Source organism: Camelus dromedarius, chromosome 7 (genome assembly GCF_036321535.1).
Source record: "Camelus dromedarius isolate mCamDro1 chromosome 7, mCamDro1.pat, whole genome shotgun sequence".
NCBI classification, from domain to species: Eukaryota; Metazoa; Chordata; class Mammalia; order Artiodactyla; family Camelidae; genus Camelus; species Camelus dromedarius.
Window position 1 is genome coordinate 39,017,012 of NC_087442.1, and position 25,742 is coordinate 39,042,753.

The following is a 25,742-nucleotide window of genomic DNA, read 5'->3' on the forward strand; positions in this document are numbered from 1 at the left end:
CCCCAACCAGTTAAATTTGTCATTTCTAATTTAAACATGTCTCAAGTACTTATGACTTCCTTGTGCAGATCAACAGTTACTCCTTAAATAGCTGGGGCTGTTTTTGAAACTAGTACGTTTCCTTCCTGGAGATAAACTTCTAATAAAAACGTCTTCCTTTCTTCTATCTTAAGATATCAGATGTTCTGTGGGTACTATTCTAAGTGGAAACCCCACTACTAAGTCTGTATTTAGATATATTTAGGAAAGGGGATTGGGGAGAAAAATCAAGATTTACATGAGTGCTTCAGTGGATTGACACTATTACATAGGCTTTTAAGATATCCCTATAACTCAGGTTTTATCTAATTTATATCAATACAGAAATCTATGACCTTTTTTAGCACCTGTTTGAATTCTTGATTTGTTCTGTGAACCATATTCCCTGAACTCCTGTGACATTTCTTGATGATTTCTCATAATTTAGCAATTTATATAGTCTCTTGTATTGTACCGTTACATATGTTCTTGAAGGGTCTGGACTGGTACATAGTTCCTTGTTGTATTTTTTTAATTAATTGCACTTGACCAAGAGAAACAGTCCCACAATCAGTGGCTTTAATAAACAATACAGATTTTATTTTTCTAGTGTAACAAGGAGTTAAAAAAATAGGCAGTTACTGGTGTTAATTAAGGGGTACAAAGATATGAAGAGGTCTTTGAAATTTCTTTGGCTTTTCTCGTGGTCGCTAGGTGGCTGTTGTAGTCCTGGCCAACATGTTCATCTTTCAGACAGCAGAAGTGATGAAGCAGGGAAGAGTATACTTAATAAGCAAAACTTCCTCCTTACATGTTATTGGAGAGAACAGTTCATATGGTCACCCTACCTGTAAGTGAAACTGAGGATTTTTTTTTTTTTGGTTGAGCAATTTGCCATCCTCTCACAAAATTGAGATTCTATTAGTAAGAAAGAAGAGGAGGGTGTGTCTTAGTTAGGTAATTAGCAGTCTACCATGTTACACTATAGTGCCTGTTCTTTTTTCGTATCAGTAAATGTTGATTCAATATTCGATCAAATGAAAACACATGTATATAATATATTACTGGTAGTCCAGTCAGCTTGCTAGAAAAATAGAGCATTTCAACTATTCCAAGTACTTGGTATACAGCAGTACAGAATACAGACTCAGAATACCTTTGATCTTCTGTCCACCCCCAAGAGTAAAGGTTTATTCATTCACACCTCAAATATCTAGATCTTAAATAGTTCCTGAGACATGGCCACTGCCTTTATACGTGCTAATGAGATTTAGAAGCTAATCTCCCAAATATGTGTCACAACTAGCTTAAAAACTAGTACTTAACAGTACTTCTAGAGTGAATGAATATAAATGTGAAAGAGATCAATGGAAGGCTTTGTGGAATTCAAAGAAATAGGAGAATATATGAGTGGGACATTATGCTGTACACCAGAAACTGACACATACATTGTAACTGACTATACTTCAATCAAAAGACAAAAAAAAAAAAGCAGTGAATCAAAAATAAATATCAGATTATTAAAGCCATCTTCTCAAAACACACACACACACACCCCCAAAGAAACAGATTACATTGGGTAGTGTTTGATGGTTGTGGTATTTGAGGGATAGCAATCATGATTGGTCCAGTTTGAATAGTGTATATTGTAAAATAAGGAAAATCCATTGAACTCTTAACTTTAGAAAAGTATATGTCCATGGTTATCTTGAATCTCCAGTTTGCAAATATGGAAATGTTTGTACCAGATGTATGATTTTTGTCTTTTCAAAGCACGTTTGTTGTGTTTCCTCTGTATTATCTTCATGTAGCAGGTTAACCACATTTTCAACTTCAGTGAAAAGTTTGATATCTTATCTAGTGAGCTGTTTTTATGTTAGCTAGAATACTTCCTGGAAAAGTTTTAGTTTCATTAGTTGTTTCTTTGTGTATTCATTTTGTTACAAATTCATTTACATAACACATGAAGCCACATTTGAACCAGATACTAATATTTTTAATTTACCCAAGAATTTTCTTTCTGGCTAAAAGCCATCATATCCTTAGATCCTTTTACTTTCTTCATTTAACAGGCCTCTCAGGTGATTCTGAGGCTTGCAGAAGTTTGAGAACCATTAAAGTAAACAATTCAAATTCTTGCCACTAGCAAAATTTTACAAGTCACAAAACATCCAGGTTAATTGCTCACAAACAGTGAATATTGTGGCTGCCAATTACTGTGTTAAGAGAGAAAGCAGAGTAATGAGTGTTACCGGGAGGAGGGGAATAAAAGTTACCTTAGTTCTTAGTCACTGGGCAAAAAAAGATAATTTCTAATGGGAGACAGAGAGCGTGATATAAACAGAAGATGTATTAGTGAAGGAAAAAGGTAGACAAATATAGTACACCCCTGAGAATTGAGAGCAGGCCAATCCAAGAGAGGAAAAATTGTGCTGCTCCTTTTTTTTTCCCTCTTTGTATCTTGGCTTTGTGGGTGGGGGGTTGTGATTGATTGATTCATGGCTCTCTAGACTTATGTGGGAGCAGTAGAAAGAGGAAGACAGAAAATTGACAGATTGCAGAGGTGAAATCTATAGAATTTGAAAGGGGGCAGAATTTGTAACCCCAAAATATGCTTCTTTAGTATAAGGATCATTTTAGGCTCATTATTTAAAAAAAAAAAAAAACTGACACAGGAGAAGCTCTGAAAACCAAGGAGAGGTTACCTTTGATAAAAACAATTTACATTTATAAGGGAAATCTCCATTTGTAGGGGTGTCTCCCTCTGTGTACTAGGAAGTGGGTGATGACTGAATCTATAGAAACTCTTACCAGAGGTCTTAACTCGCATAACAACCATCTCCTTGTTTACTGTGCTTTGCCTGAAACTTAGCTTTCCCTTGCCCAACATCTTTTGTCTTTAGCTGGAGATGATGTCTGAGGTGATGACTTGGGCCATTTTGTGAGTTAACTCAGTTTTCCAGGTATCTTCCATGTATACAGAAAGTATACTGTACATGTTATTAAGCTTGTTTGTTTTTCTCCTGTTAATCTGTCTTTTATTACAGTGGAGTCTCAGCCAGGAACCCAGAAGGGTAGAGGGAAAATTATTTTCCCTCCCCCACAGATTTTATAATTTTGCTAAATGTTTTGGGTTTTCCTTAATTTTTATAGCAGTTTGAATGTTTCCGATAATTTAAATCATTTCTATATATTTCTCTTTTACTTGCTTTTAAAATAATTCAGGCATTGCATTATTTATTGAATTAAGACACATACATATAATCTGAAATCCTACTTTAATCTTTATTCTCATTGAAATTAGAGGTTGTCATTTATATATTCGTGTAATAACTTACTTGAAATCTAATGTCATGAACCTTACTTGATAGGTTTCCCCCCTTAAAGAGCAATCAGGGAAAGTATATAATTCTGTTTTTCTGTCAGCAGGTGGCAGACTTCTCCCTCTTCTATGGCACAGTGCTGCGTTTCTAAATTACCTTTCTTGTTAATGCACTTCTGTTTACTCTGTTGCTTAAACCTGAAGGAGAGCAGAATATGCCACCCCAAAACGTGCCATTTTTGTTTGTGGATTATTTGAGGGCTGAAGGCAGTCAAGACTCAGCCGACTCAGGAAAAGCTTTTTACCTCCTCTTAACTGCCTGAAAATTTAGAAAAGTGGCCTGTACCAGGAAGAGAGCTATTACCAAAGATCACATTTTAATCTGAGAGATTTATCTGCATAGCAGGACAAATGTTTGTTTACCAAACATTTGCTCTTCCCCTCTTCCTGTGAATTGCCTTCCTCCCTTCTGAAGCCCCAGATCCCTACCTCTTTTCTCTTTGGCTCAATTTGGTATATAAGCCTCAATTGCCTGGCAACTTTCGGGCCTCATATCTTCATGGGGGCTCTTATAGGTACAATTTTTTTTTATCTGCTAATCTGTGTTTTTAGTCAGAGGGTCTCAGGCAAGAACTTAGAAGAGTAGAGAGAAAATTATTTTTCGTTTCCTAAAAACATTAACCTATGAAATTTAAGCCAAGTATGACAGTCTTCTGCCATTAAAAATATAAGTGCCATTTGTCTGTTTTTTTCAATATATGTTATCTTCATTTTCAAGGTGCTCATAGATTACAGAGTTGTTTAGCAATTGACTGGAGGGTTGCTTAATTTGTTTGGCAAGTTCCTGCTTGTAAGTAGGTGGAAGTAGATAGTCACAGGTTTAACATGGTGTGGATTCCTGCAAGATCCTTCCTGCCTCTATTGTATCTCCTCTGAAGACTTGTCATGGCACAGTCCTCTCACTTACTTTACTTCAAATGTCCCACATGGAGTCTGGGTTCAGAATACCATCATCAAAAAAATCATCATGCAGTCTTCCCCGATGAACAGTTTTGTCAGTTTATCTTGATTTCTCTATCAGTCACACCATTAACCTTCTAAGAGAATGAGACACTGGATTGATTTTGATGGAGACAGAAAAAGTTTCAGAATGTAACCTAGCTTTATAGCATAGTGAAATGTTATAACAAGGAAACCTACCGAAGTTCTCTTAAGAGAAAAGGGAGCTACACCAGCATTAGAACTAGAAAATAATTAAAAACTACTTTGGCATTGCCCTATTACCTTGTAACCAGGGAAATGGAACTGAAATTTCGGGGTACACCCTACATGTTCACCTAACTTAATCCTTAAAATGTAGTACAGCTGATAATTATTGTAATTGTCTATTAGTTTGCTTCAGAACTATAGCTAGTAACAGCCAGCATTCAACCTGATTCTAGCTCTCTCTGAAACTTTTGAGTAAAACATACTTCCCCAGTTGGGAATGAGAATTACTTCTTTAATAAGGTGTTTTTATGTTGCTGGTCTTTAAAATTTTTTATCTTTCTAAGCTAATTAAATACTTTATTCTGTTTTGTCTTTTGTGCACAACTGTGTACTATATATGATTTTGTCACATGTTTCTAGTTTTGGTAGGTTAGGAACATCTATCTCCTGTTCCATAGTTATTGTTCTGTTATTCTCTGCATATTATAAATATTGTTGTTTAGTGAAGAGATACAGAATTTTCTTTCTTTAACCAGTTATGTAATGTGTGATCTGAACTTTGTAAAGGAATGAGGTCATGTAATACATGTTTGAGAGTTTAGTAGTTGGTAAATCTCTGGTTCGGATCTCAGCTCTGCCACATTCTAATGGTTTAACCTTGGACAAATTTCAGTTTTGTAAGTCTCAGTTTCCAGTTCTGTAGTTTGGAGAAGATTCACCTAAAAACTCTCCTGCCCCCTTGTTTCCTTCAGAGTATTATATTAGAGTATGTTCTGTCTTTGTGTTAGTATTTTTCGTTTCACTTGTTTTAAATAATTACACTTCGGGAGAGTTCCAACAGTATACTATTCTAATGTCTATCTAGGTTGTTACTAAGATTAAAAAAGAGATTATATACATATAATGCCAAACAGTTTCTACCACATGCTAGTAATTCCATAAAATGTTAGTTCTTTTATCCTCTTCCTTTTGTGAATAAAGCTATTCTTTTCCCAACTTTATTTTAGATATGATGTTCTCGTATAGTAGGTTCATATTAAGTAATGCTTTTAAGAATTATCTCTAAACAGTATTCTGTTTGGGCCCTCAAATTTGGAGATAAAAACTAAATTGCTAGTTTTATCATATATCTTAAAGTTTAAAAGACTAGGAATGAGAGATGCCCAGCATTATGCCAACAGTTTTTAGCTTGAGCACACTAGAACTTTAGAAAACAGAGCATAAACTCTGCGTGCTTGCTGGCATAATTGTAGATGGTTCAACTGACCTGGGTAGCACACTTGGAGGCTTGGGATATATAATTGTATCATTTTCAGTTACTGAGATTTAAATTCACTAAAATTGTATGAGAAACAGGAGTTATTATAAAGGATAAAGCTATATGAATTTGACTCACTTTTGAGAGCCCTCTAGTATACGTAAAACAAGCACAGCTCAATGTGATTCATTATAGATTTCAAAAAATTAACTCATGGGGTCCCCATGTGTGGATTTTAAACTTAATTTTCCCTTTGATTCTTTCTCTTTTTATTTCTTATATATGATGATATAAAATTAGTAAATATAGTTAAGCAAAAAGAAGTAATCAGCAATTTTAACCGCCAAAAAAAGCCCGTATTTTAGTGAGTACTCCTTTTTCTTTCTATGCATGTAACTATTAAGTATCATTTTTCACAAAATGATGTAACATTGTTTTTAACAAGATTATTCACTTATCAAATTTTTCCTTAACAATAAACTAATTTTAATTACTATATTATTATTACTTTGTTATACACAGATATCATAAATTACTTAGCAAGTTTTTTTTTTTTTTTTAGCAAGTTCTTCATTGTTGAACATTTAGATTGTTTCTTGTTTTCCTCTGTGGTAAATAGTGGATCAGTGAACATTCGTGTAGCATCTGTGAATGTCCATGATTTTAAATGGAATTGCTGGGTCAAAGCCAGGTTACCCTCTGGAAAAGCTGTACCAATTTATATTTCCACCAGCAGTATATTCAAATACCTAGATCTGTGGTTGCCTGGAAGTAGATATCACTTTTTTTTCTCATTTTTACCAAATGATAGTTTGTTTTTTTTTTTTCAAGTATTTCTGTTACTTTTGAAGTTGAACTTTTAAGATAATTGGCCATTTATTTTTCTTCTTTTCTGAATCATCTGAGTTCTTTTTCTTGATTTTCATGGGCTTTTATATGATGATTTTAACCATGAGAGTATGTTAGAAATATATTTTTCCAAGTTTTTTTGTTTCACTTCCATTTTTGAGCAGTCTAAATGTGACCCTCCTTTTCAAACCTTTAAATGACTTATATACTTTAGAATGTTTTACTGACCTTAATTTGCACATGACTTATTTACACATTATGACTTCATTCTATAGCCAGAGTAGGAGGAGAATATAGCATGTTGTTTAAATAGTTTGTATAACTTACTCACTAGTTGACCCTCCCAGCCATAGAATGAGGAAAGCTACTTTGAAAAAATAGTAAGGTATTATGATTTTGGCTCAATAGATAATTTGCATTTTATCTTTATAAACATGACTTAACATATGCCATGTCCATTTCTTCTAAAGATGTAGATACACTTTTGTTTTCTTCTGTTTTGAAACATGTAACTTTAAAAAAATAATCTTTGTTTTCTTCTAGGTATAAGATGTTATTTGTTATAGAAAATTTAGAGTATACCAGAGTATGAAAAAGAAAATACAATCACCTGTGATCCTATCATTTCTCTGTGATAACTGTTCATTGATTTTTGGAATATATCTGATTCAGTCCTGTTAGATGATTATTATACTACTGAGTTTAGTTTGTTATTGGTTCATTATTTAAAACTTTTATATCTGTATTCATAAGTGAAATTAGGTATGTTTCACCCTCTTGTCCATGTTTCAGAATTACTTTTAAAACTCAAGTTATGAACCACTGATCCTACATAAAATTTCAAATAATTCTTTACTACAAGTTATTAATTTATGAACTTGAAGTGCTTTAAGATAATTTTCTTCATTGTTTTCTTACCTTACTATGTTTTAAGTGAGTTTATCTGGCACCGCAAAAAGAAGGAATAGTAGGTTAAGTCTTTGTATTCTCCTTTTAGATGTACTGGTTATAATACACCAAATAATAAAAGCTTAAATAGCATAACTTCTTAACCATTTTTAATATAACTTATGCCAAAATAGTAATCCTCAACAATACTGTTTCTTTTCAACATACACAATACCAACTGTGTGATGTGGAAGGAGTCCAAAATTAAAACAAAAGTTTTTCTTCTTGTTGCATTTCAGGCACAGAAATTCAGATAAAATAGGAACAACAATTTCAGTGCTAAGCATCTTGAAATATTAGAACATAGTACATTTGAGAGCAGAGTTAGGAAAGACTTCCTTCATTTATGGTATTGTCTTACATATGATTTTCTTGAACTTGACCTACTTATTGCAACATAAATGTCATTTCCTCTAAAGGAGTTTACAGAATTTATTACTCTTTATTAAGTAAGAAAGTAACAAAAGATAATAGATTAGAGGGGAGAGTATAGCTCAAGTGGTAGAGAGCATGCTTAGCATGCATGAGGTCCTGGGTTCAATTCCCAGTACCTCCTCCAAATATAAATAAATAAATAAACCCAATTACCTCCCCCTCATAAAACAAAACAAAACAAAATGGCAAAACTGTTAAAAAAAAAAAGATAATAGATTATGTTCAAGCACTTATTTTGAATTTCTGAAAATTAAGTTAATCTCAGATTTTTGCATAGAGTTTTTAAGAAATGCATTGAGATTAGAATGATAGGTTTTCCTCACTTTGTATATATGTGTGTAAATTCATAAATGCAGCAATCAACTTCACAGTCACCTAATAGGATAAGTTTTTGGAATGATTTTAAGTGAAAGAAAAACTTATGAGAAAATCTTTACTTGCCTTTCATTTTTCCAAAATCTAACAATTCATGTTTTCATCTCTGTTTTTGCTCATTAAATATTTTAAACCATATTCATGTAAACATTTATAGCTTATAGCACCTTGTTTCAATTTTATTTTGAACAGTCACAGTATTGAAGTTAGTTGACTCTTGTCTTTTTCAGAGAAGTTTTGATAGAAGTCAGATGCCTAGACAGGTGTTTTGCATGTTTTAAAAAAATGGTCTTTGTATTTACATCATGCAGCAATTAGCAAGAACAAGTGTTGCAAGAGTCCTTATAGAGAGTATTGCACCTCACCTCTTTCTGAATTGTCTTCCTTATATGGCTTCATTGTTTGGTTTGGAGTAACTTCCTAGGGTTGTCATCCAAGTTCAGATTGAAGTTTAAAAATACATTCCACGGAGGAATGATAATTGGTAAACTAACTGTGAGTTAGCAAAGTCATAGATTGGATTATTGAGAAATAACTATACTTAACCTCAGGTTTTATGCGGGATTATGAAATGATTTCTTTCATATACAACTATTAATTAGTATAATATCTTTATTCCCTTAACTTCCCTGCCCACAGATTAAAGGCAAAGTCAAACAATTAATAAGTTATTAAGATTTAAATTGATACATTTTCTGTGGCTTTTTCGCTTTTTCAGTATTTCAAATTTTTGAGCTTTTTTGATGGCAAAATATGAAGTGATCATTTTAAACTTTTCAAGTTAACTGAATAATTGGCAGTATCTAAAAGTTGTAACAACTCAGAAGTTTGAATGGATATCCTTTTCTCTGTTGATAAAGACAGCCAGTTTCAGTGTTAGACGGGGAGAAAAAATCTGCCAAATATTTGAGTCCTGTATGGGAAGTTCTTTGCTCTTTGGCATATCAGTTTCAGGTTTAGAGTTTGCATTAGGAGCGATATGAGTAATTTCTGTTTCTATGACAACAAATAAAGAAACTCCAAGGCAACAAGGCCCAGTCTTGTGTCCAGAGGTAAAAGTCCACTGTGCTGCTAAAGAGTCTGTCTTTATGACTTCTCTTATTCCTGGATCCCGTGTTTCCTCTCAAAAAAAAAAAAAATCCTCAAGCTATTTGAAACAAAATTTATTTTCTTTCATTCAGGACTTTGCTTGTGTCCTTGTTGCTTTTCTGTGGCACAATTTCAAAACATTATTCTTAGTCATACACATCTTTAGCCCTCTCATATTATGTCATGTTAAGTGTTATGTTTATGCTATTGCCTAAAAACAGCAGTGATATAGTAAGAAGAGTCTTCCAGCTCATATACATAAGTCACATAAGTAACAAGTGGCTTATTCCAGACCTTAGATTCTTATCTGTAATGAAAGGGGAAGTATTATTTTTCTCTTAAGGTTTTACTGACTGAATTACACAAGCATACCTCATTTTACTCCAGGTTGCAGATAATGCTTTTTTTTTTTTTTTTTTTTTTAACAAATTGAAGGTTTGTAGCAACCCTGAATCAAACAAGTCTATTGACAACATTTTTCCAGCAGCATTTGCTCACTTCTTGTCTCTGTCACATTTTGGTAATTCTTGCAGTATTTCAAACTTTTTCATTGTTTTTATATTTGTTATAGTGGTCTGGATCAGTGATCTTTGATACTACTATTGCAAAAAGATTATGACTTGCTGAAGGCTCAGATGATGATTAACACTTTTTAGCAATAAAGTATTTTTAAATTAAGATATGTACATTGTTGTTTTAGACATATAGGGACACCCCACCAGACACACAATCCTACCCCCACCACATATACACACTTAGATGGAATTAAAAGGCAGAAGCCCCCTATATGTAGTTAGGAAACAATACTCATATTTCCTCTCTTCTCTACTCTCCTTAGAGTAGCAGGACAGAACACCAGCAGAGCCAGAACCATCTAGCCCTTCAAGATCGAAACACTCCTCTTGATAAGAAACCAGCCATCTTTGTTTTCATGTTATAAATTTTTTTGTTTTGTTTTAGAGTAAACTGTCTGAATTCCTTGTACCTGTCTCTACGTTTTGTTTATTGTTTAAAATAATCAATCCATATGATGTTGACTGGTTCTCATTTTTTTAACTTTATTTTCTGATTATGGACATGATTGGTTCTACTACTGTAACATTTTTAATAAGCCATTTTTCCCCCAGAAACTCATTTATTTTATAAAGCTCAGAAAATAGAAATGGCCCCTTAATCCCATTACTGATACTATCTTATCTATTCTACTTTAGACTTTCTTGTGCTTATATAAAGATATTTTTTCCCCCAAAATCAGGCACTTGGTATACTCTCATAACTTTTTTCACTCAATAGTAGATCATGTACATCTTCGTATATATGTAAATATTGATCTCACAGAACAGTACTGCATAGTGATTTACAGTCGTGGACTTTGAAGTCACAGAGACCTGAGTTTGAATCCATTTTTGCCACTCACCAGCACCAAGCCTTAATTTACTCACTTGTAAAATGAGGATAATAATAGCACATACCTTATAGGGTTGTGAATATGAATATCAAGTGCTCAAAAGTATCTGGCAAACAGTAAACATACAATAAATTTTAGCTATTTATAATAATCAGTTTTGAGAACTGTATAATTTTTTATGTGCATACTACAATTTATTCACCTGTCCAGTATTAATGAACATTTAGATACTGGGCATTTAGGCTACTTACAGCTGCCCAGTATTATAAAACAACTCTGCAGTGTACATCCTTGCAACTGAATCTCTGTGTACTACCTTATTTCCTTAGGATACAGTCCTTAGGACATAAAATTGGTATGTTGAAGGGAATGTGTATTTCTAAAGCTTTTAATAGTATTTCTAAATACCCTTCCAAAAGATTGTGGAGCTCTAACTCCATCATTCTCTGTCATTTTTGTTGAAGATGATTTGTCTGAAATCATCTTTCAAAGAGATATATTTAAAGTTTTTATTGTTGCTAACTATATTAGTATATTACAGGACAGTTAAGTCATCATATTCATATATGATACAGAAGTATTTTCAAAATGCACCACCTAGTTGCCCTTGAGCCTACATTACTAGAATATAAGATTTCCCTCTAAGAGGAATGTTATGCTGTGAATTTCCTCATCTGAGTAAAATAAGATGGCAGTGCCAACCAAGTTTTTAACATTTGGTAGATAACCAAGTTTGGATAATTTGTTAGTGGCCTTTTTTTTTTTTTTTTTAAGCAATTTAAAATTTTTTGTGTGTTGTTTTTAATAGAAAATGCTACTTCACAAAGTTTGATTACTGAAATGTTGTGTGGGTTTGATTTCTTTTGAACTTAGAAGAGAGAAGGCTAGTATACAAGTTTATTTACATAAGTAGCATAGCCATGTTCCTCTTGATAAGGTTCCCCAGAGCCTGTAGCATAACTTACCTATCGGGCCCTGGCACATGGTATTATCATATTTAATCCTACTACTCATGTTAAAAACAAGATTGATTTTAAAGGTGAAAAAATATTTTTCTTAAAAAGAAGACTATGAACTCATCTACAAAACAGAAACAGACTCGCAGACATAGTAAACAATCTCATGGTTACTGGGGAACCAGGGGTAGGAAGGGCTAAATTTGGGAGTTTGAGATTTACAAGTGTTAGCCACTATATTTAAAAATGGATTTTAAAAAATGCAATAACCTTTTATGAAAATAAATATATGTTATGTATAAGCATGACTGGGACATTGTGCTGTACACCAGAAATTGACACGTTATAACTGACAGTGCTTCAATTAAAACAATTTTTTTGTCTTCACAACGGTTTGACTGCTTTTATTTCCAGCAGGAAGGGAACTTTTTTCAGTTTTTTAACCATAAAAATTAGTTTTCTCTGTGTTCAGATTTTTTAGAAAATCTATGCATGGTCTTGTTGAAATTTACAGTGTAGTATAATATGAAGAAAAACAAATTATTTTAAATGCCATTGCCCTGCAATAAAGACTGTTAACATCCTACTAACCACACTTTTATGTATCATGTTTTTTTCACACATGTTAAATGACCTAATCTTTTTAAAACTGTAAAATATACATAACATAAAAGTTACCATTATGACTTTTTAAGTGTGCAGTTCAGTGGCATTAAGTACATTGACATCGTTGGGAAACCACCCCCACCACCATCCATCTCCAGAACTCTTTTCATCTTCCAAATTGAAACTCTGTACCTGTTGAGCAATAGCTCACTGCTCTCCCCTCCCCCAGCTCCTGGCAACCATCACCTAATCTTTTTCACTTTGTATTGAAATAGAATATTCATACAGAAAAATACACATATTACAAGTATGCTGACAACCAAAAAACATGATGAGGAAGGAAGTTTTTCTAAGTGTCAGTATTGAAGTTCCTTTTTCTTTGCAGAGCAAGTTGACAGTGCTCTAATGGTACAGATTTACCTTCTCTTTACCACATTATTTCATTTGATCATGTTCTGTAGATTGGCAACTAGCTCAGCTAACAAGCCTGTCACCCAGAGCATAATAAAGCACTGTGTAGTAATGCGTCACAAGACTGTTTTTGCATTGAGCTTAGCCAAGACTTTTGGAACCGCCCTCGGCTGCACCTTGTGCTATATTAGTACTCCTCCGACAGGAAGAATTTTCTTTTGCTGCGGTAGCTTGTCCGGTTACCTTCAGGGTAAGTGTACAGTTCATGTAAACATGAGTTTCTCTTGTTTAAATTTATCTGATTCTTACTTGGTTCAGTATCTTGTTGAAATTTTAGGCATTTAAAAATCCAAATTAAGGAAATAGAAATACAATGATCCTATATAACAAAAAATTTCTTTATAGTTTGCAAAGATATGATACGTAAAAGTTTGCAGTACCTTGGGTCTCAAAAATTTAAATCTGTAGGATCTAATTTTAAGAGCTTCTTTTTTCACATGTAGATGTTAAAAAAAGAACAGTACTCTCAGAAGTCTCTTTTCAAGGGGAAAAAAGATCCATTTTTGTTGTTCATTTGCTTGTTGTGTGATTCAGTTTTGCTAATAGCCACATTAAGTTTATGTACCTAGAATTATGAACTGTTTATTATGGCTAGTAATAAAGATAAGTAATTTTTATTTTGTGCCTATAAGTTTTATCCAGGAAATCATGGAATAGGATTCTACTGGTATGTTTTATAAATTCATAAAAGCTGGATTTCTGTCTGTAATAATTACAACATATTATATATTGAAAATTAAGATTCAAACTCATATTACCATAAAAGCTGAGAACATTGTGGTTAAGTAAGATTTAAATAATTGAATTTATGTTATTTTTTAGTTAGCTAATGCAGCAGACCATTTCTTAAAGCAGTTTACTGGTTTTTATTGGCAGCCTATATCCAAGCCCTGTATCTCTGGATATTGCTGATATATGCTGTTGTTCTAGGACAAAGTCAAGGACAGAACAACTCAGAGAGCTCTAAGGGTAATCATTATAAACTACCTCATTTCCATGTGCCTTGGTTTACTCATCTTGAAAAGTACCCCTTAGGTATTTGGGCAGTGGAGGGGGGAGAATAGATAAATAAAGTCTAAGCTCTAAAATTGTATATATTCATACGTGTCCATAAAATTATGACTGAAAAGCTAAGCTTTACTATCTAAGAAAATTGGTATAAATTGCCAATTTTAAAATATCTACACTTCGAAATCTATTCTCATTTCTTCTACCTCCTTCTCTTATCCTCCCACATTTTGCTATTCAGTTTCATTTTTGTTTTATGTCCGTATCAAGAGAAAGTTTCACTTTCCAGTTTGTGTATTTTTTTCATTACTGCCTTGAAAATCTAATTAGGGAAAGTTCTTTAAATACTCTCAAGAAACTGATTTGATAATGTTACACAAATAGTGAACTTATAGTTTGATTTTCCATGTGCTAATCATCCTAATAAAGTGTCATTATTAAAAACCCAAGCTTAAGACAGGTAACATAGGTTGCTGGAGATGTGCAGTAAGATGTTCAGTACTCTTGCTGATACCTTGTCCATACTGTAGTAATTCATACTTTTTCTTATGTAGGTAGTATACACTTTACCATTCAAAATTTCATTATTGTATAGTTTAAATGTTTCTGAAAGTATCAAAATTAAAGCAGAATCACAACTTTTGAAGCTAATAATATCAGTGAACTTAATCTTTTTTACTTTCCCATAAGACAGTCAAGTGGGCCTTTAAAAGCATTCAGTTTGGGAGTGGGGAAAAAAGCATTCAGTTTGCATTCAGATAGATGATTTAAAACTTGTATAAAGGCAAGTAAATTTTTTTCATGTAGATATAGAAATTTTCAGTCACTGATGTGTAAATATCTTCAAGATGTAAAGATAATTGTCTCAGAATGAAATACGCCGATAGCTTAAACTTTCAGGTATCAAGTTTGTACTATTCAAGTGTAGTTCTTACTTCTTGCTTCAGTCTTTTACCTTGTCCTACATACTCCTTGTAATGAACAATGTTACAGTAGAGACCTTTAAATCTCATGGTGAAAGAACACAAAGTAATTATTTTCCAGTTTCCACATTTTTCCAGTCCACATTTAAAGATTCCAAATACTTAAAACTTCAAAACTTTCTTAGATGACAGTTCACAGTTCAAGGGTAATATTTTCTATTTTGAACATGTCTTCTACACTTGATGTGTTTTTTTCCAACAACTCTTCTCTTGAAGCATCTGAAACAGATGACTGTTGGCAAAGTAAGCCAGAACTTTATATACCAAGTATAGATTTACAAGCCTATTGGTTTAAAAATACCCTGCCCTAATTTTCAGTGTCTTCCTTAAAATAGTGCCAGAATGCTGACATTTATACTTTAGTCTTTACGCTTTTGTAATAATAGTGAGTTTTCTATTATGAATGCAGTATCACTTTATGTGAGATTGTCTTTGAACAAGATGAATTCTGATCAGATTGCCAATGAGGATTAGGAAGAATGAATTATCTTAGTTGAAATTTGCATAATATCTAGTAAACTATTAGTCTTACTTATCAAAAATAATGTCCTAAAGTTGGACATTATTAAATTTCTGATCACTCTTTGTTTTTGTTTACATTTTGTTTAAATAAAGTAAGGAAGAGAAAATAATTAACTCTTTTACCTACTAACACGGGCTTCTTTTTGTTTGTTTGTTTCCCTTTCTTTTTCTAGTAAACATGAATGAATGTTCCAAAAAGAGCCATACTTGGGGGTGGAGGGTGGAAAGGAATTCAGTTACCTGGTTATGTGTAACAAAAGATTTTAGATTCCCAGATATTAAAATGTATTCTTCACTGCTTGAATTCTGTTTTTCTTTGGGCTTTTCAAATGTTTCAGAGTATGTGGTATTTTTGTAAACTCCACTGTATTTTTCCACATTCTCCTTCCTCTTTTTCAAGCTAATAAAATGGTTTTATTTAAATAGTCCCTTCTGAGAAATCTAGCAACCCTTTTCAGATATTAAACATCAAAGAAAAGCCATAAGCATTTAATATTTTATGCTTTGGATTCTATAAATGAAGAAACAGACTTCCCAGGCAGTTTCTATGACATTATTTTTTTTGAACAGACATTTCTTAGTTTTACGTACTTTAAGTGGAAGAGGGGAAAGAGTTTAGAATCTGAGAAATTTTTATATATCTGCTACACATATTTTAATTATGAAGAACAAAGATCTAATGTCCAACTTCTATTACTGGTATTTAAGAAGAAGTCACAGTTCTCCTCTCAACTAAGTTACCCTATTTTAAAATAGTGCTTTTTTTAAAATAAAATTTTGCTTACCTAGAATAAAGTAAACATAAAGTCATTGTGGAACAAAAATAATTAATTTCCCATAAGATTTTTAGTACAAATATGAAACTTAACATAATGATAAGGGATTTTTAAAACTGCTTCTTTGGGTTTAACAAATAGATGCATATAAATTTCATCCAAACCCCTTAAATGATCATTCAATTAAAAAATACTATCACATACTATCACATATCTATTTTGTTCCCGACACTATGCTAGATTCAAACACAAATCAGATCTTAGTCACATTTCACAAAATTAAAGATTTTAATGTGAGAAAATTGAAGAATAAATTTGATTTTTGTGTATTATGTTTCTACTTACATTCTATTTATATATTCTTTCATTGATTCAGTAATAATAGTGCATAATTTTACCACAAACTTCATCCTTACATGTGGAGAAGGTGTTGATAAAGTGTTCTTGCAATGAAGCATTTTCTTGCAAGTATATACTTCACTTTAACTCTTTATTCAAATCTTACTAACACCATGTAAGTTATTATAGGAGAGCTGCAAATTTTCCATACAAAATTTTTAACCCAAAACTTTGTGAGATAGAGTAAAATCTTTGCTGAACTTCTTAGGAAAGAAAAAGTGACTTCGGTAACTTGGTGTTTCTTTTTTTTTTTCTCTTTTTTTTTTTTTTTTTTTTTTTTTTGGTAACTTGGTGTTTCAATCAAACCAAAATTACCACTTGAGTATGTCATTAACATACACGAAGAGCCTGGAATTTATGTATGTCACATGTACTTTTTTTCTCTCTCTTTTACTGTGACATCACCTGGGAAAATCCAGAAGATTGGATAACCAAGAAATGCCTAATCAAGATTCTGCTGTACATGTGAAAATGGTGGGTATTTGAATATTTCCAGTTCCATTTATTAATGGTGAATCTTCACCACGTTTAATTTACCTCTGTCTCTAATCAGATAATTATGGGACTGTAACTTAATGCAGATTTTTCTTCACAATATTGACACACAATAGAACCTCAAATATTTGTTGAATTGAATTTCTTTGAATTTTTTTGCTTGAAATATAATGTGCATTATATTGTTTCTCAGCATATAAAATGATTACCTTTTTCCTTTTTGTACTAAATTTTCCTTGCTTAGCAGCAACACACTGAAATCATAAAACATGAGGTCTTTTAGGCCTCTAAACTAAAATGACAAGCCTTTAAATAATTTTTTAAAACTTCTTGAATAGCAGTAGATTTTACTGCACTATAGACATTAGGATGAGGTAAGAAAAATATAGGCTTTGAGGTCAGAACTGGCTTCAGTTCTTAACTCAGTCTTTAATAGCTGTGATTCCCTTGAATGAAGGCAACCATCTCACCTTTAAGAAATGGGTGTGAGACCACCAACCTCATGTTGTTTTTACTCTTTTTTTTCCAACTTTATTGAGGTATAATTGACAAATAAAACTATAAGATATTTAACATGCACAGCATGATGGTTTGATCTGTGTATGCATTGTGAAAGTTTCCTCCATCTAGTTAACACATCTATGACCTCACATATTTACCTTTTTTTAGAACATTTAAGTTCTACTCTCAGCAAATTTCAGTTGTACAGTAGAGTGTTATAAATTATAATCACTATGTTATACATCATATCCTCAGACGTTATTCATTCTATAACTGAAATGTTCTTACACATATTCAGTGAAAGAGTACATGTAAAGTGCCTAATAGCACATAGTAAGCACTCTGAATATTAATCTGTATTATGTTAGTGTTTTAACTATGTAAGTAGCATTTATTTGTATGTGTGAGGAAAATTGTGTCCATTCTCCTTACTCAGTCATAAAATTTTTTAAATCATAATTTCTTCCTCCCTTTTAAAGAGGACAGCTGTCCCATGATCTCTTTCTTATTTTCTCTTTCTGTTCTTTTTGTTGTTCTTCCTCTTCTCCTCTTTCTGTTTTTTCACCCTTTTTCTTTCTAATTTTCTTTTTCTGCTTTGAGCCTATAAACCATAACGATGACTTAGCTTTGTGTCACAATTAGTAAATCTCTTGTTCAGCTTAACTTTCCTCATCCAGTGTGTGATGGGAGGATAAAGCTGCTACAAAGTGCTGCTTAAGCTTTCATCAGTGTAGTTATTACTGTTAGGATAAAGCATATGAAACTGCTGGGGTTTTGATACATCAAATATATTCCAATATTGGCAGTTTTGTGTGGACATGATCTTTCAGTCCATGTCATGATTGGCATTTGATTCATTGGTACTGAGCATGTATCTCTGATGTGTAGAATTAAATCAGTCTAAACTCATTTCCTTGCTTGAGTTGATTTTTTTTTAACCAAAATGAATTCAAGTGATATATGAATGTCCTACCATATAATTTGTTGTTACCTGGATCCTGGAACCTTCTAACACGTGTCTCCTTTAGAAGCAAGTAACAATGTAGTTAACCCACAAAAGAACTATTGGCGGAAAATAAACTAAAAGATGATATGTACTTAGATATTTTTTACTATCATTGCATGAATTTCACAATTTTTACCTTGGGTTTGCTTTTCTAAAAACATTGATACATCTTTTAAGTTGACAGCTCCTTAGGATGTTATTCTTGACTTCTCATGATCTGGGTCCAGATCTTTCCTTCCAGACTTTACACATATTCACACTCTTCTCTGTGGACACTTAAGTTGTAGAAAAACAGCTATTCACCCTTTTCCTACATTAGACCCTCTACTTGGACTCCTCCCAAATCTCAGCATATCCAAATCCTGCTTCTCCAGAAGTCTACCTGTATTGGCCCTCCCTCCTTTGTCCCCAGCAGAATCTCAGTTTCTTCTGTTTCTCTTGTATTACGTCTGAACATCTTGGCAATATATTAGTTATTTCAGTTCCTATATTACAATTCATCTTAGAGAATCTGTATTTGAGTATAAGATGTATATGTTACTAAAACTTATATATCTCTTACAGAGCTGCTTAACCCAGTGCTTTACACTTCATGATTATATGGTGAATGAAGGAAAGAATTTGGCCTACACTGCCTTAATGTGGAGACAGGCCAGATGTGTGGTAGGCAGGGGAAATGGCTATCAATAAAATTTAGCAATGCATAATCTTCAAAATAAATCATAGACTCCTCTAGGTATGTGAATGGGTAAATGTACCAGTCTGAATACTTGGCTTTAAAAATCTGTACTTTTTCTGTCATCACATAAAAATTGTAGTGCCTACTCCTTTGTACCACTAATGAAGTTTTTTACTTATACCATATTTGAAAGTTGGAAAACAAAGAAAAAATAATTTCCCTGAGAGCTTCAGACAGATTCTTAAGTGATTTAAACTAATTCTTTTGTGGGCTATTTTTAGAGAACTACAGGTAGACATCATTAGGACAATTTTGTGACTATACCATGCAAATACTCATTTATGTTTTATCTCAGTGTAGCCACAAGATAATATCAAATATCAAATCTAATATTGCTATAGAACTGTGAATGAAACTGTATAATTTTGAAATCAGCTTCTTTAGAAATCATTGCATTTTTGAATATGGAAGTAGACTAATGATTAGGAGTTCATTTCATCTGTACAAATACAGTATATTAAAGATCAGCCACAATAAGTGCATTTTAGGTTTTCCTTAATTATCCTTAGTATTGATTCAGATTAAGCTCTGATCAACCAAAATACGCTGATTCTTATCAGGGAAACTTTACTCCTTCCCCAGCATTTTACATTATGATCTTATAAAATGAATATGTTTTCTTTTGCTCACAAATGGTGGATAATTTTAGCCTCTTACTTATTTTTCATGAAATTGTATCACAGTCAAATTGGAAAGTTTTCAAATAATTTAAAATAAGATACCCTTCAAATTTCAAGTATCATTATTTTATGTACTACCAAACGGGTGTATTTTGTCCAAGAGGAAATGAGGAAGGGATTTGAGGAGGTAACAAAAATATATGACGTATGATGAAATGCCTGTTCCTGCGGTGTGTTTCATAGTGTCCTGCAATTCTGATATTCATTGACACATTTCATATAGTATTTGAAAATTATATTTCTTAGGCTGTATTCTAAAGTATTTGAGTAAAATGCCCAATCTTTCAAGTTCCTGAGAAGTATTTATCATATACTTTAATAACATTGTATGGGTATTGTGGAAGGGGGGTATAGTGTATTACCTTATAATCCAAGGCAGATATAATTGTCATTTTTATATTTCATACACCTATATTCTCCATCGTGTTGTGTTCTCTGAAGAAAGAGAGCTGCTTTCATCTGTTTTCATCATTGTTATTTCACTCTAGTGCTATTTGGGTATTCACTACTCATTTATCTGAAAACGGTTATATGTTGTGCAGAAGCAGGGATATGAATGCCTCTAGCCACTGGTTCTCTTTCAGGCCCCAGTAATGTGAAATAAACCAATCCAATAGTTGGTAGCCAAGCTGAAACCAGCCTACTTTGAAGTGGCCTTGGTGCTGTTCTCCTATCCATTATCTGAAACAGACTATCCTATCCTATTTAGATATGGCTTTTTTTAATTAAATGTATCATAAGAAGTGATTTGCTTGAGGCAGGAAATATTCTTCAGTATGGACACACTGAAGTAAAATGTTTAATTTTCTCTGTGAAAACACAATAGATGACATATACCCTCTGTTGCTTTTTAATGGGTTAGTTATTAAATCAAGCATATGCTGGTTATTATTTATCTGCCAATTAAGGCAGAGGTAAGAACAGAATTTAGTTAGATGAATTTCGCAGCTAAGGTATTTATTTGTAAGGGAGCTACAGAAGTGATATTCCAAAACAGCAATGGTTCCTAAAACTCAATAGTTAAATGATAAGCATCATATCCCTGGTTTCTCATGTCCGACACCAAGCAGACACATGGTAAGTATTTGTAAAACAGATGAATGGATATTAATGGATGAAAAAAAAGGAATGTAGGAACGAATGCCTATTGGTTTTTCTCATCTATTAAAAAATCACTGTAAAATAAATAGTGATGTATTTCGATGCTTTAAATAACCTCCTTTAAATATATATATGTAACTAAATCACTATGCTTTATACCAAAAACGAACATGACATTGTAAACCAACTGGACTTCAATTAAAAAAAAAACAAAACTCCTTTATTCTTTTTTTTGAGGTGGGGTGATTAATTGTTTTTTGGTTTTGTTTTTTTTTAAACAGAGGTACTAGAAAATGATCCTTTTATTCTTTTGAAATCCTTTAAAGTCCAGTTAAGTTAAACAGAACACTGTATGAAGATTAGTGGCATTGCAGGTTATCCTATCCTACTTAAATGTGGCTTTTTAAAAGTAAGTGTATTGTACATCCAGGTTTTTCATTTATGGAGAAAAATTTAATGTTCACATTTTTTTTTCCCTGTGTTCATCCTCCCGTCTTAGGAAACCATTTTACCTTTTTTTTTGATTTTCTAATTTTGTCCTTTATATAAAGACAACATAGGAGCTAAGAGCCATAGTTGGTCTGATTGTTACAGCAAAGATACAATATCTGGAAATTTTTTCATAACCATGTCTGTAACACTTATTAAATATGTTAATACTGGTGACTACACACCCAGAATAATAGCATAAAAAATAAATAAAGATTATTGGGTACAAACCACTGTGGAATCTTGATTTGAGGTTCAGTTTTGTCATTTTATACTGTGAGCTGACTATTAAATGATCCATAATTTTCTTCCCCCAGTCTTGTACAGCTATAAGAGCACTGTGCTTGTGCTGATTTTACTCTGACCGAGCTCTGATCAGTTTTATTCTATCTGTAGTATGGTAGAAAAAAGAAACAATATTAATGTAATATTAAATTGTTGAGAAAAACTAAAGCCTACGTAAATCAACCTAGCAGCAGCCTAAGCCCAGGTTTAGTTTAATGCTTTTTAGTAGTTGTCTTAACTTGAAATAAATCCATTGTAAAATTTATGCCAAGAACAGTGAAGTTATTTGGGATATAGTACAATAAAGGAGCAAAGATCTTGAAGCAACTTTTCAAATTAAATACATTAAATATTTTAATTATCACTACAAAGGTAAGCTTATGGCGAATAGTCATACAATATTTGTTTCCTTTCTGCTAAGAAAAATTTTTAATGTAAATCTTAATGTAATCTTATAAGCTAAATCTTATAAGCAGAAAGAGTCTTAAAAGAAGACTCTGTCACAGAGTTCAGATGTTCTCCATTCAATTCTAGGATTTTATTTTGAATGAATTCTGTTAAAAAATATTTTTATAACTATGAATGTGATAATATTAATGTCAAAAAAAGCAAGATGTAAAATATATAAGAATGAGATAAACTATATGTATACACATGCATGGTTGCAATCACAGAAATGAAAATAATGCAAAATAGATTAAAATGTTTACTTGTTAATCTTTGGGTAGTAGAATTCCAGGCAGTTTTTACTTTTTTATACTTTTTCTGTGATAAGCATGCATAACTTTTATAAGAAGAAAAATTGCATTTTTTGATACTGTATTAAAAATTTTGTTTTGTCTTAGTGTTCTAGATGGAAACTACTGATGTGCTTTAAAGTTCTTTGTGTATATAAATGGCAGTTTGATATGGTGGCTTGCTTTTTAAAAAATAATGCCTCAAGATTTTTACATCTTTAAATAATACAAGCTTCTGCTTGGTATTAAAGGAAACTGGGGGGAAAAGGAATAAAAAATAGTTAATAATTTCCTTTAATTTTTAGATGCCAGAATTACAGAAAAGTTCAGTTCGCATCAAGAACCTTGAAAGAGTAGAAGAAATTATCTGTGGTCTTATCAAAGGAGGCGCTGCCAAACTTCAGGTGAATAATTATCAATAAACCCTAATTTATTATTAAGCCTTTATTTTTCATGTTCAAGCAGATTTAATTTAATGTTCATTCATCTTATGCTTTGCTACAATCTGAATAAAGAAAATTTAGTAGGCAAGCTTTGCCTATCCTTCTGGAATATAGAATCTAAAAGATCTGGAATTGGTCTAAAATATGCAGAACAGCCATTGGAAACAAACAGAAATTAATAGTCTTGAGATAAATTTAGCTTTTCTTTAGCTATTAAGTGCTACTAAATTAATAGTACTATGCATAAGTATTAAACCATTTTAAGTATAATGTTATTAATATTAATAATATGATTAATACCTTTAAAATGTGTACAGTTGCTGCACCAGAAATTGACACAACATTGTAAACTGATTATATTTCAACTTTAAAAATAAATAAATAAATAAATAAATAAATAAATAAATAAATAAAACCCCACTAGACCAGAAAAGACACCATAAAATACAATGGTGGAAAACTTTAAAAAAATATACAGTTTCACATTGTTGTTCTTTTAATTAAATCATAATAGTTCAAGATAAGATGTTACTGTATTAGGAGATAGGTAACTTTCTTTTTAATTTTCTCTTTAAAGGAATGTTTTACATGTAAATTAAATCAACAATCTGAATATTCAGTAAGAAAATTATTCCTTTTTTTAAATATTTCTGAAAAAATATTTAGCCCAGTCTCCTAAATTTTAAGAGCTGTAAATTATTGCTGTATATCATTTATTCACTGGTATAGTTTACCTAAATAGACAAGTTAAATCAAGAATGTAACAGTTAAAAAAAAAAAAGAATGTAACAGTTTCAGTAACTAAGTGATTCATTTAGTTTAACTGCTTCCACTGCATTTTTGTACATTGACCAAGTAGGTTGAAGTTGTGTAATATTTTATTGCTGTCAGGAACAGTAACCATATTACCTACAATTGCAAATTCCTGTACTGATTAGTCAGATTTTATTTGGTGACAGGCAGTGCTGGGGCACTTAAGGTTCACCTTGTTAAGGAAATTCTCAAGACATAATATATGAACTGCATTAGAAAACGCAGTGTAGACAGAATAACCAAAGGTGGGGGGCAGAAGCAGAGCATAGTCTCATGCCTCTAGGAAGTGCGCATTAAATGTGGCCTTGGTGGCTGTGATTTCATGTCTTTTTCCCTTTTCTTACAGATAATAACAGACTTTGATATGACACTGAGTCGATTTTCCTACAAAGGGAAAAGATGCCCATCATGTCATAGTAAGTGAGGCATTTAAAAATAAATTCAGGACAAAGTAATCATTGTTTTAAGATCCTTTTCTACTTACATTAGCTATGAGATTGCTTGGATTTTTTTTTTTCCTTTTAGACATTAAAAGGGGAAGGCTGCTTTTTAAATTATATTTTGAGCATTTGTTTTCCCCCATGTTACATAAATGGCTGTTTTACTATATGGTTTTGGTTGCAAGAGGAATGAAGCCTTCTGAAATTTTTCTCTACAAATGTGGTCTGTGTATTATTCAAGAAACATTTAAATGGTTTTAAACCTTGAATTATCCTAAAGAAACAGGTTTATCAAATACTCTGTTTTCTAGGGCTGTTAATACATTTTTGTGTCATTGATAAACTGAGTAAAAGAATGAGTTACTAAATAAATATCAAGCTAAAATATGTTACTAGGAATTGACACAACATTATAAACTGACTATAACTCAGTCAATTAAAATAAAATGTTACTAGGATAATATACCTTTTTAGTTTTCCAAACTTGGTAGTAAGTTTTTTAAATAATACTCTTCAACCTGACAAATAAGCAGTGATACAAGCAATCTCATTTACTGTTGGTACGTATATAATTTGAGAAATCATTTTGATTTATTTTTAAAAACCACTAAAAATTATAGCTGTTGGCCCGGTAATACCTCTCTGGAGATTTCTAATCAGGTAATCCCAAATGTAGGAAAAAAGCTTTAGATCCATGGTTTAGATTTTAAAACCGTTAGATTCTCTAGGAATGCCATGTGAATTTTAGCACTAAGACCAAAAGTTATAATGACTGTGCTAGTCGACTTGGTATTTAAACTTAAAAGTAGTAAGTTATTTATAGTAGTGGTAGCATCAGAATGTATTTCTTTTAATGCCTAGTGTTTCCTCCCTTTAGATGTCATTGACAACTGTAAGCTAATTACAGAAGAATGTCGAGAAAAGGTAAACACTAACTGTAATCCAGAGTTACTCAAAGACTTCATTACCTTTTTTGCTGGTGAATTTTTTCAGCTTCATTCACACAAACAAGAGTGAAAGTAAAGTGCTTGTAGCCATATCTGGCACGTAGTAAACACTCAGTAGATCTTAGTTTTTATTGTATGCTCTCAACATAGTTTGAAGAAAAAAATTAATAGTAACTTCGTAACAACAGTAAAACTTACATGGAAAACTTTTAATCGATTACCAAAGTATCCTGGTGACTTTAACTGGAGAATTAAAACAAAAGTACTGTGGTTTTATGTATTTTGTTCCCTTAAATTGGTCAGGAAAATACCTCAGTTCTCTACTTTCCTTGAGTAGGTGTCTATCTGTGTCTATTTTAAAACTGTGACTCCAAGTATTAATCAAATTTAATACTCTCATAGGAGAACAAAAGTTTTTTGTAGTGATAACTTGA

At 32.2% G+C, this 25,742-nt stretch overlaps 2 protein-coding genes across 9 annotated transcripts in view; both read left to right on the top strand.

Moving 5' to 3' along the window:
* Positions 1-25,742, top strand: part of LOC105095863 (RP9 pre-mRNA splicing factor) — a 115,723-nt gene that overhangs the window by 25,406 nt on the left and 64,575 nt on the right. The gene's annotated exons all lie outside the window — the stretch shown is intronic.
* Positions 1-25,742, top strand: part of NT5C3A (5'-nucleotidase, cytosolic IIIA) — a 36,043-nt gene that overhangs the window by 4,906 nt on the left and 5,395 nt on the right. The window contains exons 1-6 of one of the 8 annotated variants that reach the window (XM_010988071.3): positions 12,887-13,134; positions 13,821-13,913; positions 17,052-17,106; positions 22,971-23,069; positions 24,268-24,337; positions 25,239-25,285. In XM_010988071.3, coding sequence (XP_010986373.1) covers positions 17,071-17,106; positions 22,971-23,069; positions 24,268-24,337; positions 25,239-25,285 — 252 coding nt within the window. In that variant the 5' untranslated portion in view covers positions 12,887-13,134; positions 13,821-13,913; positions 17,052-17,070. Of the gene's footprint in view, positions 1-12,886; positions 13,135-13,820; positions 13,914-17,051; positions 17,107-18,781; positions 19,371-22,970; positions 23,070-24,267; positions 24,338-25,238; positions 25,286-25,742 lie in introns of those variants that run through there. The other 7 variants (XM_064487459.1, XM_010988070.3, XM_031455155.2 and 4 more) reach the window with 7 other exon arrangements.